The sequence below is a fragment of the Hyperoodon ampullatus genome, assembly GCF_949752795.1.
Source record: "Hyperoodon ampullatus genome assembly, chromosome: 8".
Taxonomy (NCBI): domain Eukaryota; kingdom Metazoa; phylum Chordata; class Mammalia; order Artiodactyla; family Ziphiidae; genus Hyperoodon; species Hyperoodon ampullatus.
In genome coordinates, this window is record NC_136921.1 from 112931882 (window position 1) to 112950669 (window position 18788).

Below are 18788 nucleotides of genomic sequence, written 5' to 3' on the forward strand. Positions count from 1 at the left end.
GGAAAATCTTGGATGCCACAGATCAAGAGGCTTTCAGAAATGTGTAAATATTGTAGGCGATTACACTGCAGAAGCCCTCTGAACTGATTTGAGCACAGGTGGGCCCGTTAATCAAAATGTCTGTCAGAGTACAGAATCAGAAAAATGTTCCTTGTGTCCATTTGTATTCCATGTAGAGGGAGCACAGACAGGAAGTGAAAGGGAGGAAGTGGACCCTGACCATGGATTTAAATCCCCAGTCTGTCAATTACCACTGGGTGACACAGCCTCTTTGTGCCTAAGTGTCCTCATCTGTAGAATGGGTATAGAGATAGTTCCTACCTGACAGCACTGTAATGGAGATAAATTGGTGAACACTATAAAAGGTTGTAGAACAGTATCCAGCACTTTTTTTTTTTTTTGGTAGGGCCAAGGCTGGCTTTTTTGCCTAGGGATCATATTATTAGAGTCCTCCAATGTCTTTTTTAATTTTTTTGGCATCAAACACATGCTTTAGGCATTGTCTATGATTTCTAGGTTTTGTTTTTCTTAATAGTGGAACAAGAGCTTAAAACCACCTGAGAAGCAATTTGCAAGCAGAATGCCTCTACATTTAATACAATTCCCCATCTCCCACAATTTTTTTTTTTTTGCAGTTACACATCTATATTTCATTTGATCACAAACATTTTTAGGGACGTGCCTTTATAGTGTTTTTGAAGCACTCAACTTTATTTTATAGAAACAATTCTTTTTGCACCACATTTCATCAGTTTATAAAGCAGTTAAAAATTTCATAATCACCGTGACAAGTACTAGTCACGTGAACATACTAAGTAACAAACATAACTCATTCATGGTGGAAATACAACTCAACTGGTAAGAGAATTAAGTACTCCTAGTAGAGAGTTTCAACTAGTTGTCAATGTTTGGTAAATTGAGAGTGTAATCTAATATAATTTATAAGAGGAAATGGTGAGCATTGGTTAATCTGGCCAGTGAGTTCAAATAGGTTTAGTTATAGGCTCCGGTTCCGTTAAGAATGTTACTTTTAGATTTTATTTGCTATACTGGTTTCTTAATCCATTAGAATTTAGCTCAAATTATTGATTTTAATATGGAGGCCCTTATTAATCTGATTTGTTTCCACCCACAGTCCCAGAGATGCTTTTCTGGAAACTGGAATCAACAGAGAAATTTATGGCCATTCTTAAGATTTTAAATTTCAGGTTAGGCTTCTTTTCTTTCCCATCATGGACTGGTTCCTTTTGTAAGTTTCCCAGAATCTGTCAACGAATCCTTAGAGCTATCCCTTTTTGTTCCTCCTATATCAGAATTTGCTAAAGAATATCCATGTAACCTCTTATTCTCTGTTTTTGAGGGACAAATAATTAGCTATTTCCTATAAATTACTTTCTTTTCTACAACTTACAATGTATCTACTAAAATCCAATGTGTTCAACAATCTTCTTTCTGTATTTCTCTTCAGGTGGCTACTTAGATTGTAGAGAATCATTAGGCTGTATTCAGCAGATGACAACTAATCAGTTTTTTAAGATACACAGAAACCTACTTAGAAATCTGCTGTACTGAATCTCCAGTCCATGGGCAGAAGCTGTAACATCTCTCATACTCGGGACCAGGCACACTGGTGGGTTTGCTGTGCTCACCAGCCACACCCTCAAACAAACTGGGCTGGACCAGCATGGCTGCATAGTTCCAAAGCCTCCACACAAGACAGGAAACATTCAGAAGAAGAGGTAGGGGTATAAACCTCTCTTAGGTGTATGTAAAAGAACTCCCCAACTTGCAGAATGAATCTGGGTCATTTATTCATTATTCCATTCAACAAATAATTGCAGAGCTTCCACAGGGGCAAAGCAAGCTCAAACTGCTTTTACTTTAGCCAGTGTTCCATGATATGTATTTGTGCCACCAGAAAATAAAAAAATCACAGGTCATATAATGAACAGACCACCTGAAAAACCAGCAACTTTGTCTATGACTGTGAGCCCTTAGATGTTAGAGGGCAGGCATCATCCTTGCTATTATTGTACGTCACAGAACTACTATCAGCCCATCTTTTACAAATTCCATTTAAATTAGAATGGCTCCTGGAAGTGAGGTCTATTTGGGGAGAAACAGTGTGTTGGCTGAAGACACCCAAGGAGTAAACATTGAGTTCTATTGTTAGTACAAACACCATCCCCTGCCAGTTGGATATGTATTTAAGAAATGTGTCAGCCAATGAAGAAGCTTAAATATCTATGGCACATGTGTTTACTGTGGAAATGAACCATCATGATTCACAAACAGGGACTGTAGATCCTTAAAAATTGTTCCAGAAAAGCCTCAAGTTAAAACATGTAAAACGGAAAAATTCATGAACATGCAATAGCTGTCAAAAGCAATTACAATAGTGGATCTTGATGATAAGTGAGCAAATGAGATACAACTTTTAACAGATGCAAGATTCTCTCTGACCAACATTTATCGTGGCCAGGATCAGGAAACAGAATAGAGATAGATGATTTTTTTTCCACACAATTTATGAGTCATAAATTATGAATTATGCGCTAATAGATAAAGCAGAGAGAAAATTAATTTAAGAGATGAGATCTATTTTACAATTCAGAGAGCTCTTTTCTTTTCATCAGGGGCGGGGAGGGGAGGATTACATTTTGATGTGTGGTTTTACCAAACATCTTTCTTTCTCTGAAATGAACTGCAATTTCTCATTATTTCCCTGAGGAGTCAGGGAAAGATGTTTGTGCCAAAGTTCAGAGGGTAAATTAGCAACACTGTCTCAACCATCTGGAAAAGTGCTGAACTTTCTACCATGATGGAAACGTTCTGTACAAACACTGTCTAATATGGTAGCTGCCGGCCATGTGTGGCTTTTCAACACTTGAAATCTGACTAGTTTGACATAGAAACTTAATTTAAATTAATGTTTAATTTCAATAGCACCACATGGCTAGCGGCTACAGTGGTGACAGGCTAGTCTAGAGGGTATCTCAGTCTTTCCCCTTTCCTTTAGTCAATCAGACCAGGCAGCTGGGGGTTATCCTTTACAAACTTGGAGCTTGTCTGAGCAAATATGCACATTAATAGCATTAAAAAAAAATAGGAAACAGCAAAGATCAGCCTTCTAGACCCCTTTGCCAATCCATGTGTCTCCCTGCAGTCAGATATATTTTCTAGTGCTTTCTCGGGGGCAGCTTCAAAATGATTCAAATGGTTTGCCTTTCCACAACTTTTCCTGTTATGAAGGCAACTGGAAGAGTTTGGTAAGAACGCTTAGACGAAGAGAACCTGTAAAAGACTGAGGCGGAGTGGAGGAAGTATTAAGTTGTGAGGAGGCAGGCTGCATAGAGAGAGAGATGAAAGCACAACAAACCCCAGCTGTAGTTTTGCTTACAGAGAGTTTGAAATAAAGAAATGTACTTCGGCATCACATAAAACTCTGCCTTGCTTATCATGGAGCGCAAGACTACTAATACTTGTCCCCAAAGCAATCAATTATTTGCTGACTCCATTCCCCGGTTTCACTTGATACCTCTGATTGTTTCCTTTTACCTGTTTATTATTTGTTGATGCATTTCTTTATCAAAGTTAGATTTAAAGAGTCAGAGATTTAAGAGACATTCAATTTTAATGACATCCCTTGAGAGGGGAGAGAAAGGAGGTTCTGATGCAATATGTCTTGCCCATGGAGACAGTGGTACCTTTTGAACTTAACTCACTTCCTGTCAACAGCATTTCAGTAGCAAAGATTGTTTTGCACAGAAACACATACCTGGAGGAGCAGATCAGAAGTTGGTCTGACTCGCTGCTGGAAAAGGATGCTTAGCGTTCGATTCTGTTGTTCCAAATCAAACACTCTTGTTTTCAACTTTACACATTCCTCCCTTAGATCCTGCAACAAACACATTGAAAGAAAGAAAAGTCTATTACCGTTAAGACACTTTTGCATATTATCACTATATTTCATCTGATATTTCAGGCACAGTAGTAAAAAATAGTATTTTAAGCCTTCAAGCCCCCCAGAAATAGATCACACACAATGTTTTCTTCCATAGACTACTGTCTGATAGAATTATTATGTTCAGGGAAGACCTACTAAAAAAAAAAAAAAAGCACCTTGAAATCAGAAATGCATTAATCTAGCATGCTATTTTTTTTTTATTTTTTTTTTATTTTTTTTTTATTTTTTTTTTTTATTTTTATTTTTTTATTTTATTTTTTTTTTGCGGTACGCGGGCCTCTCACTGTTGTGGCCTCTGCCATTGTGGAGCACAGGCTCCAGACGCGCAGGCTCAGCGGCCATGGCGCATGGGCCCAGCCGCTCCGCGGCACGTGGGATCTTCCCGGACCGGGGCACAAACCCGTGTCCCCTGCATCGGCAGGCGGACTCGCAACCACTGCGCCACCAGGGAAGCCCTAGCATGCTATTTTTGAAGATGGTAAATCTCAGCAATATAAAGTCAATTTAAGTTTCCACCTATATATTTGGCTTTTTCACTGTCTTCATAAAAGCAATCATAAAGCACAAACCACAGGACAATGTTATTACAGTGAATAGAGATTTGATCAACTAAAGAAACTATCACTTTTTTTTCTTAACATCTTTATTGCAGTATAATTGCTTTACAATGGTGTGTTAGTTTCTGCTTTATAACAAAGTGAATCAGTTATACATATACATACGTTCCCATATCTCTTCCCTCTTGCGTCTCCCTCCCTCCCACCCTCCCTATCCCACCCCTCTAGGTGGTCACAAAGCACCGAGCTGATCTCCCTGCACTATGTGGCTGCTTCCCACTAGCTATCTATTTTACATATGGTAGTGTATATATGTCCATGCCACTCTGTCGCTTTGTCCCAGCTTACCCTTCCCCCTCCCCATATCCTCAAGTCCATTCTCTAGTAGGTCTGTGTCTTTATTCCCATCTTACCCCTAGATTCTTCATGACCCTTTTTTTTTTTCCCGAGTCTGTCATACAGAGTGAAGTAAGTCAGAAAGAGAAAAACAAATACCGTATGGAAAGGGCTATCACTTTTGATGGAAGCTTCCTCTGTCGTTTGTGGAAACGAGTTGAAATTCTCAATGCGGCTGCTAACTGAGTCAGTGATGCATTTACACGGAGTGAAGCAACTGTGAAGTGAAGGCTTATAAGGCCACTTGAAACTTGCCCATCCTCTGAACTAGTGGATTTCCGTATCTTTTGGGGTGTTCTGGTCTTCGTGTTGGGAAAGAAGTAGAAGAACCGTACTTCAGCATCCCCTTGGAGCAGCTCTTCTGAATAGTTCAAACACCAAGGAGAGCTCTTCCCCAGCTTCCATGAGGGGGGCCGACATGCGGGAGCTTTAGGATGCTCTGGAATCCCACCCAGGAGCTGCCTTCCAAGTTAACTTGTGATAAAGACAGTACTTCTACTGACATGTCTACATCCTCTTTGGTGGGGTTCAAGGAACACCAGGGTAGAATAAAGCCCCAAGGCAAGGTTCTTCAAAAGCTGACCCTTTTCTACATTTCAAACTTTATCTTACACTATTTCCTGATTTGAAAAAAAAAAAAAAAAAAAGGTTTCTGCTCTTACCATGCTCTTACCCTGTTCTTTTTTTTTTTTTTTTTTTTTGCGGTACGCGGGCCTCTCACTGTTGCGGCCTCTCCCGTTGCGGAGCACAGGCTCCGGACGCGCAGGCTCAGCGGCCATGGCCCACAGGCCCAGCCGCTCCGCGGCATGTGCGATCTTCCTGGACCGGGGCACAAACCCGTGTCCCCTGCATCGGCAGGCGGACTCTCAACCACTGTCCACCAGGGGAGCCCTTACCCTGTTCTTTAACAAGGCTCTGCCTGTTCTCGAAAGCACCAGGCATTCTGCCTCCTTCCCCCTCCCCGACCTCCCTTTTGCTTCTCATCCACCGCCTTCTTCTGGTCCAAGTTTGGCTCTTCAGTTGACATCCAGTTCAAATTCTGTTTCCTCCCCGACGCCTTTATCTGGCATCCTCCACTTTTATCTGCTCCCTTTTCTGAACTCCAGTAGGCCCTCAATGCCTCTTCTACGACATTTAGCTAATGTGAGATACTGCTTTGTGTTGATTTGCTTTCATGCTCTGGACTTATCTTGTCAATGGGATGCCACGTTCCTCCAAAGGCACGAGAAGATACTCACAGAAACACCAGCACAAGCATATTGTTCTGACATTTTGCCTTCACCACCTAGCACAGCACCCCACAGAGTAGTAGGAGCTTGATAAAATTGTGTGATGATGTTGTTAAAGGGGGTTAATGATGATGAATTCTATTCTCTAGTGATGGTGTGATAAAGAGAGTTTTAAGTTTCTCAACACTGCTAGTGCGTCTACCTATGTATTCTGAGCTGGGGCAGCTACAGGCCTCACTTAAGGCTCTGCAAGCAAGACAGGGTGCCAGTCCACACCTCTGCCCCCCAGGACCTAAACAGTAGTCACAACGGTGAGTGGGCCTGTTCCATACATAACCTTGGGGCAACCTAAGTGTGCAGCTAGAGAGAGATCTAGCTTCCGAGGCCTTACCTGAGATGCATCATCATTTCCAGGCTTATTCACTCTATTTACAGGAGGCAAAGAGACAGGCCAGGCTATAGCTCAGTGCACAGCTTACACTCACCTCACCTTTTTAGCTAAATAAGGAAGCTTATGCGTAGGATGTTTTCAACTGATCGCTGCCTACAAATTCAGAGCACGGCAAAGGAATGCCATGTCCAGACGAGGCACCAGGGTGCAAGCTGTAGGAGGGCAGCACTGTAAAAGCAGGGGCAGGGGGTGTGTGCACACCTGAGCATGCATGCCATTTAGCAGAGGCTGTTTTGGCGGCCTAGGCACTGCTCAAATGAAAAGGCTAAATTTGCTGTCTTTATTTAGAATTCAACCTCTGTGTCTCGCTAATGCTAATTTTTGTTCTTAGCGTGTATATAACACTCCCTGCTCCCAAACGCTAATTGTTTTCACTACTGCTAATTAAGCAATTAATAAAACTTGACCGTGAGGTAAACAAATATTAATAGAACCTATTGGGTGGGAAAACACAATCAGTCTCACTTGCAGGGGCAGGGATGGACCAGAAGCATATGAGTCTGGATTTGCAAGGAGAAAGGAGACTTGTAAGGAACACCAGCAACAGTTTTAGTAGCAAAACTGAGAATAACTTGAAAAGATTTCTTCAGATGGGTAAAAAAGAAAAAAAAAAAAAAAAAAGGAAAGGAAAAAAATCAATATATTCTAAAGCAAGTTTTTGTACCAGTGCCCAAATTTCCATGGCCATTACTGTTATTTAAGGCAGTAAAAGTTCATTAGCAGGAACACACTTTATCGACCTTGAGAACCGTTCATCACTCAGGGCTCATCTAGATCAGCACAGAGCAGAGGGGGAAATGGAGGGCTTTAGGAATGTGACACTGCTCTTACAATCACTGACCAACAGAATTGAGCTGGACAGAAAATCTGTAGATATAAAAGAATATTCTGTGTTGTTTTAACATTCTTGTTTTCTTCACTCAAGCTGTGGATGGTGAGGCCAGACAGTTGTCATCCCAAGAAACTGTAATCAAAGCCATGTGTGTGTGCCCATGTGCACACACATAAACACAGCCTGACTGGATAGATGGAAAGAGAGAGAGAAAAACCACAATTTCCTTGACTACTAGGCAGAGAGTGTCAGCGGGCTGTCTGTGCTTCCCCTGGGCTCACAATGAGAACCCACTACCATAAAGGCCCGTATGACATTTTGAGGCTGGGTGCAAGAGCCACTATTCTAATGCTGTTGATTATAGAGGTGAGAACTAGACTATGCCCCCCAGGTAAGGCATTAGAAACTAAAGAACTCTCCTGTTTAGAGGCCAGCCTCTGAGATCATGGCTCCCAACAGGGGCTGGACCATCTGCCCTCGTCCACAGCCTTTTATTTTCTCTGCTCCCTAGTATGTCTCAGGCCTCAAGGGGAGGACCCCACTGAAAATATAAGGTTGTGTCTTTTGAAAGAAAAAAGGGGATGTGTTGTATAATGTTATCAGGAAGAAAAAATGCCAAAGAGTTGACTACATTTCATCTCATGTAAGCAAGTATAGTGGTCTTTGGGTTCAAGGAAATAGCCCAACCTGTTTTCTTTGCAATCTGCCTGCCACTCTCAATTGAAATAAAGTAAGGCATCACAGCCGGATGCCAGGGGAAAATATACTGAGCAATGGGATGATACTGGTCTAAAAGAGCCCTGTGTATCTTTTTTTTTGGGGGGGGGGGTACACAGGCCTCCCACTGCTGTGGTCTCTCCTGTTGCGGACCACAGGCTCCAGACGTGCAGGCTCAGCGGCCATGGCTCACGGGCCCAGCCGCTCCGCGGCATAAGGGATCCTCCCGGACCAGGGCACGAACCCGCGTCCCCTGCGTCGGCAGGCGGGCTCTCAACCACTGCGCCACCAGGGAAGCCCGGCCTTGTGTATCTTAATGATCCCAAACCATAACTTCCCTGGAGGATCCACACATTGTACTCCTGACAAGTTTCACCTGTGTTTCACCTGTGGCCGAAAGAGATTCTGGCTTCACTGCTGTGTAGTAGCTATGGAGTATGGTTACTTCATGCATTTAGAGCAAAACCATTGCCAGCTCCAGGTTAAAGGAAATTTAGGGAAATGCTGGTTGATTAGAAACTCGATATATACTGATATTACCACTGGAGTACTGTTGAAAACTATTTAAATCTGATTTTATCATGTAAAAGGGTATTGTATTGGTATTCCTATTTCAGAAGCAGTGTGTATCATGGGAATACACTGGATTGGCAGTTAGGAGGGCCTGGGCTCTGGTCCTCATTACCCACATGACCTTGAGGAAGTAACTTATTCTGGTTACGCCTCAGTTTCCTCACCTGTAAATGTAGCTTCTGCACAAAACCAGGCTTTCAAGACAAGGCATGCCTCAGCTGCTTCATGAGGTGACTTGTCAAGGGCCACCTGAATCCTTTCCTTAAGCTTACTGGAAACCACATCCACCAGCCTCTCCCAGTCACAAACCCTCTCAGTGTCTGTCACTGATATATCCCTAGCTCTTCTAAGAATGCTAATACTTCTGTAAAAAGAAAAGGATTACTGGAAAAGGCTGGTCACATCTCAGACCAACCAAGGACCTCAACATCAAATACTTAAAAAGGCAAGACAGGTAACATAATTGTATCACTGAATCAGGCCAGTTCTAATCAATAGGAAGTGGTGAGTCTCGTGGCAAACAGAATACTGCAAGCCTTCATCCAAAAGGCATTCAGATGAAAACATTCTTAATCTGGGTGATGGCTAAACAGTTTATGTCATTACGGTGAATTGAGCCTATTACCAAGGCTAGCTGACAAGCTCAGGGTTAAATGTTCACTAAGGTCCCTGGCAGTTGGGAAATTCTGGGGTCCAAAATAAGACTGATTCTGAGAAAGCTTGATTTGGAGAAAGCTCCAAATTTACAGTCACTTTTGACTCCACGCATGTCAGATCCTGGACGTCCTTGCTAGCGAGGACTGGCGATGCTTCCAGAAGTTTTAAGAAATCTACTGGCTTCCTTGCTCTTTTGTTTTATTTCCTGCAATCGTATGTAACTAATCTTTGGGTTTCAACCCATCTGTTGATTTTTATAGCATCTCTTCTGGTATGCCAGAAAAATACCTTTTTGGTTGCCCAGGGAGCAGGATATGAAGTCATGGCAGATTTGCCTTCGTGTCATAACAAATGATATAGTCCAAATTTGTACCGAATGGTACAAAGGGTAAGGCCGTGGAGTGGAGTGCAGTAACCCTAGGTTAACATACGGGCTTTGGCACTTCTAGCAATTGGAACTATGGGAAATTTATTTTCGTAGTCCTACCTCACAAGATGGGCAGTGAAAACAAAACAATTCAGTGCATTTAAAATGCTGGACGTGGGGTCTGACTCCTTGCAAGTGCTAAGTAAATATAAACAGACTCTCTACAAGGAAACCAGATCCTACCCACACCACTGCTACACAAGTGGACCCAGATGGCCTGACCACACCTCCTACAAGGGAAATATGTAAGAGTTGGGAGTTCTTTTAGCTTCAAGCAACAAAATTGTGTTCTGCTGCTATCTGGTTGGCTGTATTGCTAGATTCCGCCATACAAGGGCCTTAATCCATGTTGGCAAATTAAAAAACACCATGAATATTTGGTGATTCTAAAGAACATGAAGGTAAGGCTGAGGTTGTTGATATGTGCTGGAAAATAACTCCAGGGAAAAATGCTTTTCTTCCAAGTTTGGTGTTAGTGGCAAAAAAGAAAAAAAAGAAAAAAAAAGAACCTAGGAGAGTAACATTTTCAGTGAGTGTAATTGTCTTAATGAAGATAAAATATATTTCAGACAAAAATATGAGCTTAGCTCAGGTTATTGATTTCACTTGCACTTATAGACTTGGACCTATGATTTGGAGGCATAAGTGGAAGTGAGCTGGGTTTAATACTGTCATTTTAGCGTTATTGATGCAAAGGAGGGACGGTCAGCTCTCTTAAGAGAACTCACGGATTTCTGAGATAAATTGAATTACGTGACTAGGACATGATATGTACATTTAACAGAAGCTGCTAAATTCATGGAAATCATGTTTTTTCTACCAGTATTTGGAAAGGAAATACACTCTGTGACTTCAAGATGCTTATCGGAGCCAATTCCTGGTATGCCAGAAAAATACCTTTTTGGTTGCCTAAGGAGGAGGATATGAAGTCATGGCAGATTTGCCTTTGTGTCATAACAAATGATACAGTCCAAAACTGTATGGTTATGACTATAATTTTACCTCAAGGATTTGATGTGTGTGTGTGACGTGGATAAATCACTCAAGATTTCTGTTTTTTACTCTGTGCCAGCGTCATCCCTCTTTAGAATTAGGTTTCTCATCTGCTTTTGGAGCACATTTTATTTCCTATATTGTGCTCTTAATTAAAAAGAAATTTTTGTCTTTTTGTAGCAATTCTACAGTCTCTAGAAAAACTGGGAAGTGCATGTTTCTGCAGAACATGATTCTTTTGGAATCTCTGAAAGCCCAGGCATCTTTGCCTGCTTCCACAGTATCCCTGAGGTAGGCTATCTCACAGTAGCACATCTTTTTGTGTCTTACTGCTTAACTGTACCAAGGCAGATTTATCTGTTTACTAGTTACTGCTTGAATTTGTGTAGCTATTTTTTGTGGCTGACCTGAAAGGTCCCATTTTCCTTTATATTGTACCAGACAGCTTTCTTGTCTCTTTCCTGAGGCACCATTAAAAAAGACAGGCACGAGAAGTCTTTCAACAGTGACACACAGAGCTGCAACAGTGCCCCGTCGTTCCTTAGGTTTGTAATTAAATGAGTGTCGAGTTTCCAACAGGAGGAAAGCAGTTGAGAAATTAAAGCCTTTGAAAGAGAAAAGGCATTCAAATACGCTGTGACAGAAATCAGGAGTTGCCCCTCAACATCTATTTCGACCCTTCTACAATAAGGTGACAATCAATTTTCAGCTGGGCACATACCCAGAATAAAGACTCCCCTGTCAGCTTCCTTAGGTGTGGATGTGTGATTAAGTTCTGTTCATGGAGATGTAAGTAGGGAGGTGTGAAAACTTTTGGACGTTTCTCTTAAAAGACAGCTGGTGTGTGTCTTTTAGCCTCTTCGTTTTCTTTGGCTTTCATTTCTTCCAGATGGCTGAAATGTGGATGTGATCACTGGAGCTAGAGCAGCCATTTTGGACAATGAGGGAACCCTGGAAATGAAGGCCACATCCTGCAGAATAGTAAGATGGAAGCCCGGATGCCAGGAACCCTATCAACTTTATAGAGCAGAGTCATCATACCAGTCATGGACTGCCCACCTGTAGATTTAGATCTGATAAATAAATAACGGATTTTATTTTATCTTATCTGATTTAAGACACCATTATTTTGGATCTCTGTTATTCACAATGGAACCTAATTCTAACCTAATAAATGTGCTCAAATCTCTCTATTTATGTAATGTTAATGTAACATCGGAACCAGTGAAAATCATTTGTAGCAGGAAGCATGATATTTTGACAGAAGTAGTTGGGGGAGAGAATCTAGCAAAAATATTATTCTAATGCCTCTATAGTATACATTTAAAATAATATTTATTTAAGTACCTTTATGAGAAGTAGTCAACCCCTAATAAAATTGTTTTCAATTAAAAAATATCAAAATGGGGGGCTTCCCTGGTGGCGCAGTGGTTGAGAGTCCGCCTGCCGATGCAGGGGACACGGGTTCGTGCCCCGATCTGGGAAGATCCCACATGCCGCGGAGCGGCTGGGCCCGTGAGCCATGGCCACTGAGCCTGCGCGTCCGGAGCCTGTGCTCCGCAACGGGAGAGGCCACAACAGTGAGAGGCGTACGCGGGTACCACAAAAAAAAAAAAAAAAAATCAAAATGTCATAAATGATTTTGCTCTCCTTAGCCACATCCTCCTGAACATGCCACATGATCTAAGATTTTCTTTTAAAGAGGAAATCTATCTCACAGAGAGGTAACTCAGAATAAAAAAATCTGAAGGAATCAGAATTTAGCCTCTCAGACACATCATGGAAGGAGATGCAAAAGGTTCAGTAAAATCCACCAAACCTGCCAAATTTGGGCAACGACCTGCATTTACCCACCCTGCCCCAATAACATGATCTGAAGGCAGAATAAGAAGATGACAAAGGAGAAGGCATAGAAATTTCAGGCTGAGAAATCACCATTTGTTGTTTTCCCTAACTTTATGAGGAGTAATTGACAAATATAATTGTATATATTTTAAGTGTAAAACATGATAATTTGATATACATTACATGGTAGAATGATTACCAAGATCAAAATTATTAACACATCCTCACGTCACATAGTTAATTCTCTTTTTTTATTTTGTGATAAGAAGGCTTAAGATCTACTCTCAGCAACTTTCAGGTATATAATACCACCATTTATTTTATCTTTACCACAAACCTGTTCCTGGGGGAACAACTCTGTATGTTCCGTTTTATAGGACGGCCACAGCAATTCTGGGAGGTAGACATTGTTATCCCTATTTTACGGAAGAGGAATTAAGGTCCAGAGAAGTTAAATAAACTTCCTAACCTCAAAGATCTCTTGCTGAATTTTAGGCCTCTGTTAATGCGGCCCATCGCAGGCTATTCATTTTATAGGAGTCAGAGGAATCCATCAACTTATTTAATGTTTGAATTTACTAAACAAAAATGATAGGTTTGCTACTCATCTGGGTGGGCCCACGGAAATCTTTCATCTTCAAAAGGCTTTCTATTACTTTCCCAAGAGTTTAAATTTTATGAATCTATTGGTCATTGATGTTACTGCATATGCCATCTAAAGTGCACACAATTTTAACCTAAGTGAATAAATAGAAAAGTATTGCAGCTATCAATCATAGTTTCTGTTAGTTTGACAATGTGAGTTCCAATCTATTCACATAAGTACTTTGAAAATAATAAAGCCAGAAAGTGACCTACCTTTTGAGTGAGCAGAGCTTGCACAACTTGGTTGGCTACCTTTAAAAAATAAAGAAAAGAGTTGCCGTTTATAATAATGAGACTTTATATGCATGGACTCTAATTTATCAGTAAGTTTCCCACAGCTTACTATAGCTAATTAGCTCATTTTCCTCTTTCCTCTAGCTCCAGAGGACCTGATTCTTTTCATAATAAGCCTTTCCTTCTAGGTAATACTTCGCTTTTTCCAAAGGTGACCTTGTTGCTAATTAAGATGGTTAGGCTGGAAAGATCATTCATACCTTGACTCTCACATTTCCATATTTGGAAAAGTAATATCCTTTCATATGTAAAGTACTTTAAGAAGGCTAAAAAATGATACAGGGTAAAACACGATCCTAATTATCTGTATACAGTTTCTACACTGCTGATTTACAATGTCCTTTGCCTCTCCTTCCTATTCTTCTGCTGTGTGACTATTTCACTGCTTAAAATTACTTGCAACAGGGGTAGCTGGAATGGTGGAGAATAGGGGCAACTCATTCTTTCCTATACGCTCTGCTTTCCTACTCCACATCTTCTTTTACGCCATCCTCTCGTCATTGTTACCTGTGATAGAGTCTGATAGTTGTTTACTCTATCCCCCATTTGCCCCTTCCTCCTAAGTCACAAACCCTGATTTTTTGGCTGCACACATCCAAATACATTTCCCTGCCTCCCTTGTCACTGTGTGACAAACTTCTGGCCAATGAGTTATTAGCAGTCTATTTTCTTGGACTTATAGGCAGTTTCTTATAAAAAAGGGGGCTCATCCTTCTTTCTTTTCCTAGCTGGGATATGAAAGTGATGGCTGGTGCTTCAGCAGCCACCTTGACAATGGAAGTCACATATTAAGTATTTTGGGGTAGAAAAATAGGACGAGCCTGGTCCTGATGATGCATAGAGCTGCACTGTCTATCTCTGAACTGGTATATGAGAAAGAAATAGAATAGGCACTGATATGTTGAGTTTCTTCTAATATACAACCAAATATAATTGTCACTAATATATTACTAGAACCCTCATTTTCTTCAGGTACCAGGCAACGTGTGACAGTAGGAGAAGCTGGGCCCCTCTCAGCCCAAGGAGGTGAATCTTGATTAATCTAAGCCAGTGTTGGTTATTCCAGTTCCTTTCAGCGACTGGCTTAGGAGTGGGCACGTGACACAATTCCAGTTAACGGCCATGTGAAAAACCAATAACGTGTCCATGATATTTCAAGAATCTGGCATTTTCTCCAGATAACCATTCATCATTTCTACATGTATTTACACTAAGGTTTCTTTTTCACCTGCAGGTTTCAAAAACACTTCACAAAGAGTCACTAAACTTCACCACAACCTTGAAATTATGTACCCATATGTATGGCTAATATTGATAAAATTATGGTAGATAGGTGAATTATGTGGAATTTTTTAGTCAATACATACATAAACTCTAAACATTTAGTGTGACAACTGAAACTGATGGCATCAAAGACCGAGTCAGGATATTTAAATATCTTAAATATAAGGTATTTCTGTTCATTCATTTATTCAATATAAATTTGCAGAGTATCTATGATTGGGATGTGTTCTTTCATTTCAAAGAGAACATAGCTGGTAGGAGGTTGGCAAGAACACAATTATAAGTGTGATAATCGTGTAATCATGTAATCATATTGGTAATTCTCACATTCAACCGAAGGCTAAGGACCACACTTTTATCTTCTCTTTCTCTTGATAACAAATGTATTTTTGATGATGCTAAACTGTGTGTGCTCATTTCTCTGTCTAGTATAGGGGAACAGATTATGGTAAAAATGTTTTCATGGGGCTTAATTGTTTCTTAACTCAATATTGACAAAATAGCATATCCTTAATGACAGTGAGCCACCAGTAAGCTTCACTGAAAATTAAAATACAGGCTGCAATCAACTTGTGGTTAGCAGACATTTACACCACAAGCAGTAAATGACTAGAATCAGATTACCTATAATTGGTTCATTGAACTGTATGCACAAGAAGGATTTTTTTCCCTATCAGAATCCTTTTCAAATTTATATTGTTGACATAAAGTAAAAAAGAAAGGCCTTTTTCATTGAAACTACAGTTTTGAAGAAAAAGTATTCTTAGGTATTTTGCTTTTTAGTCCAGCCCAAGTTAAAGAAGCATATCTAAGAACTATCATAGTCCAAAATAAATCATATTTTCCGTAACTGGTGCCATTACTTTTTCCTTTATTACTTTATTTATACATGATCACAATGGTGATAAATGTTATTCGGCTGACATAAATTGACCAATAGCACAATCTTGAAAATCTTTCAGTTTTTAAATGTTCATTTCAATTTGTAACTGTGAATTTAAAGTCAAACTATATACCATCTATTTTATTCTTGCAAATTAAAAAAAACCCAACAACAGAAGAATTGAACTATTCATGCTGCTTAAATCAGGAACAATGTACCAAACTTAATTTATACCATAAATAATTTAATTCTTTTGGATAGCAAACTTTGGATTTGATTTACATTCTCATAAAACTGCCTAATATCAATATTTTCTTTTCTTCCTCCAAACTGGTCCCTCACTTAAACCAGTCTGTGGCACAGTGGTCGCATAAAATAGCTCTCTTCATGATTTAACAGGAGTCATAAACGAATACCTTATCTGTAAGAGCCTGCAGGAATAAATACGTTATATCTTTGCAATCCAATATGTTTGCCCTATAGGCTTACAGACTCTATCTCTGATACAGTTCCTTTTGGCACGTACTTTGGACAATTGTTTGCTCTACCTGAAAACTGAACAAAGATATACGAATGCATTGTTTCTTTAGCTACTGACATGGGGTTCTATTACCCAGAAGGGCTCACAGGTTCCTTGCAGAAAAGCAGGCAGGTGATACACATGCTTTCCTTGGTTCTGTCTATAAAGATAGTTTCCTGGGTTTTGTTACTACTTTTAACAGCTCAGGTTCCCTGATGCATCAACAGAACAACTGTGTGGAGCTTGTGCCTGCAACCTCTAATAGGTTCACAAGATGATCCCTGGAATGGGCCCCTGCCCTCATCGTAGCATCCTGCCCTTAGCACTCGGGTTGCAAATAATCACACCCGGGCAGGCCCAGCTAATGAGAACATATACCTTCTAGTGTCAGCTGACAGCTTTCCTCTCCAAAGAAAGTAAAAAGACCAGCTGGGCTGGGCCATGGGGACCTGAGACACACTGAGCAAAGGTGACGGTCGGTCCTTAAGCCCCTGGCTTGTTTGACCACCTCCCTTGGGCTCTTTGTGGAAACCTCCCTCTTTGCATCTAGGAGAGGACCAGGGGTGGGGGCAGCGGGCGAGCAGGACGGGAGGAACAGCCGCCAGGTACACCTCTCCTCTCCTCTCCGTAGGAACTCTCTCAGAGGAGCCAGCTCCTCTGACACTTGGCTCATCTGTGACCCACACACATCTTTGTTCTTCTTCCCTGTCAGATGTAGAGGGATCTGGGTGGGGTGGCGGGGGGTGGGGAGGGCAGAGAGAGGAGAATCAGGGCCGCAGAGTTGTCTGTTACTTTATTGCCAAACAGTCCCTGAGGCTGAACGAGTTTATTCCAGAGGCAGCCAATTCTTACCACATCCTGAAGACTGTCGGGGATGGGGTCCAGGTGGGGGCGCATAAGGTACTCAGCGGACACCATGCTTAACGGTTCTGTCCTCCTGCTTGGTGGTCCTGCTCTCACCCTTTTATGTGCTCCTTTATCATGCCAAGCCACTGTCATGTCAGCAAGGTAATGTAAAAACCTGGTTGCTAAAGCACGCCTTTTGGGAAATGTGCTTCGGGGATGTTTTCTCTGCTTCTGAGCTTGGTTTATTGTAGGAAGGCAGCTGGGGGCAGGTGGGAAGAGCACCGGGGCAGAATCACAAAAGAGACCTGGGTTCAAATACTGCCTGTGTTGGTCATTCACTGATATGTATGGGGGTGGGGAAGCAACCTGATTTCTCTCATCTGTCAAGCAGGGGAACCGTCTGCCTCTAAAATTGTGAAAAAAAGCATGAGATGATAGACATCATCAAGAGAAACCACCTTGGGCAGTACCTGATCAAAAGCAGTCACCCCAAAAATGTTAAATCTGAATCCAATCATTCAAACTTCAGAAACTAAAACACATTTTCAGGTAAGCAGCTAAGGAAGGGTGGTTTAAGAAGGGCTTTTATTTGTAAAGGCATGAAGTGTGTATGTGTGTGTGTAAAATGCATGTATAAATAAAAATCACTAAGCACCTATATTATTTATTTACTCTGTGAAAAAAAATCCTGTAAGACCCTGGGAGGGGGGAGATTTACATACGGGATTCCAGTGAAAACTAATTTGGAAATTAATTTGCTGCGGATAACTTCCATCCGTTCATTTAGTTATTCACAAATATGCATTAAGTGACCTAGTCTGGGCCAAGAATTGTGCTGGATCTTGGAGAGATAATGCTAACGAGAACACAGGGGCTGCCTGTGGTGATCAGAGTCTAGAGCAGGTACAAGAAGTAGATCATCTACTGATTTTATGATCCATTCATGAAATGAACATGAAATGGACATCTGAAGCATGTGAGAGCCATAAGCAGGATCATCTTCCATCTACATTTATCAAGATATTGATTTTAAAGATGACTTAGGTTCCCAGATGTGGGCTATACAATGACAATATCTGATAATGATTCCACAATCCAGTCTTGCCGTATAGCAGAGGAACCAGAAAGAAAAGGAAGAACTGTTTTTAACCTGCTTCTGCCTTTAGTTAGCCTTGGTTTAAAAGAAATTCTGATGCTTTTTTCTTTTTTTCTGAATTACACCCAGAGGTCTGCTTTTCCCTGCCCTTGTGCTCTGAAGTGTAGAGCACGGAGAAGTCAGAGAAGAACTCAAATACTACGGCACCCTGGCTGCCTACGAACCCCGGTCCAACTCGGATGGCCTGATGGGGAGGCAGGTCCAACTTCTGTGTGCAAAAGCTTTGCCTGGGAAATTCGTTCAAATTGCCAATTTCCTCACCCTACATTCTGCTTAAGAGTAGCTGAGTGAGGTCAGAGAATCAAATTTTTAGCAATCGAGACACATCTTTCTGATGCAGAAGGGGTTCAGAAACACACTCTGAGAAGCACTGGGATAGGGTGTATTTTTTGCTCAGACACTGTTAAGGAATTGGAAATAACTCAGTTTCCACGTGGGTCCACATGGCTCTTCTATCATCACAACCAGTTTGGTGGAGCTTTCATCCTCTTACGGATGCTTTCTGAAAATGCCCTC

General features: G+C 41.1%; 1 protein-coding gene across 1 annotated transcript in view; it reads right to left on the reverse strand.

Annotated features, from left to right (window-relative positions):
- The window catches only part of NCKAP5 (NCK associated protein 5), a gene marked incomplete at both ends in the record, with an annotated part of 941793 nt that overhangs the window by 175803 nt on the left and 747202 nt on the right, over window positions 1–18788 (reverse strand). The window contains 2 exons of the mRNA XM_079709823.1: window positions 3779–3898; window positions 13503–13541. Coding sequence (XP_079565949.1) covers window positions 3779–3898; window positions 13503–13541 — 159 coding nt within the window. The remainder of the gene's footprint in view (window positions 1–3778; window positions 3899–13502; window positions 13542–18788) is intronic.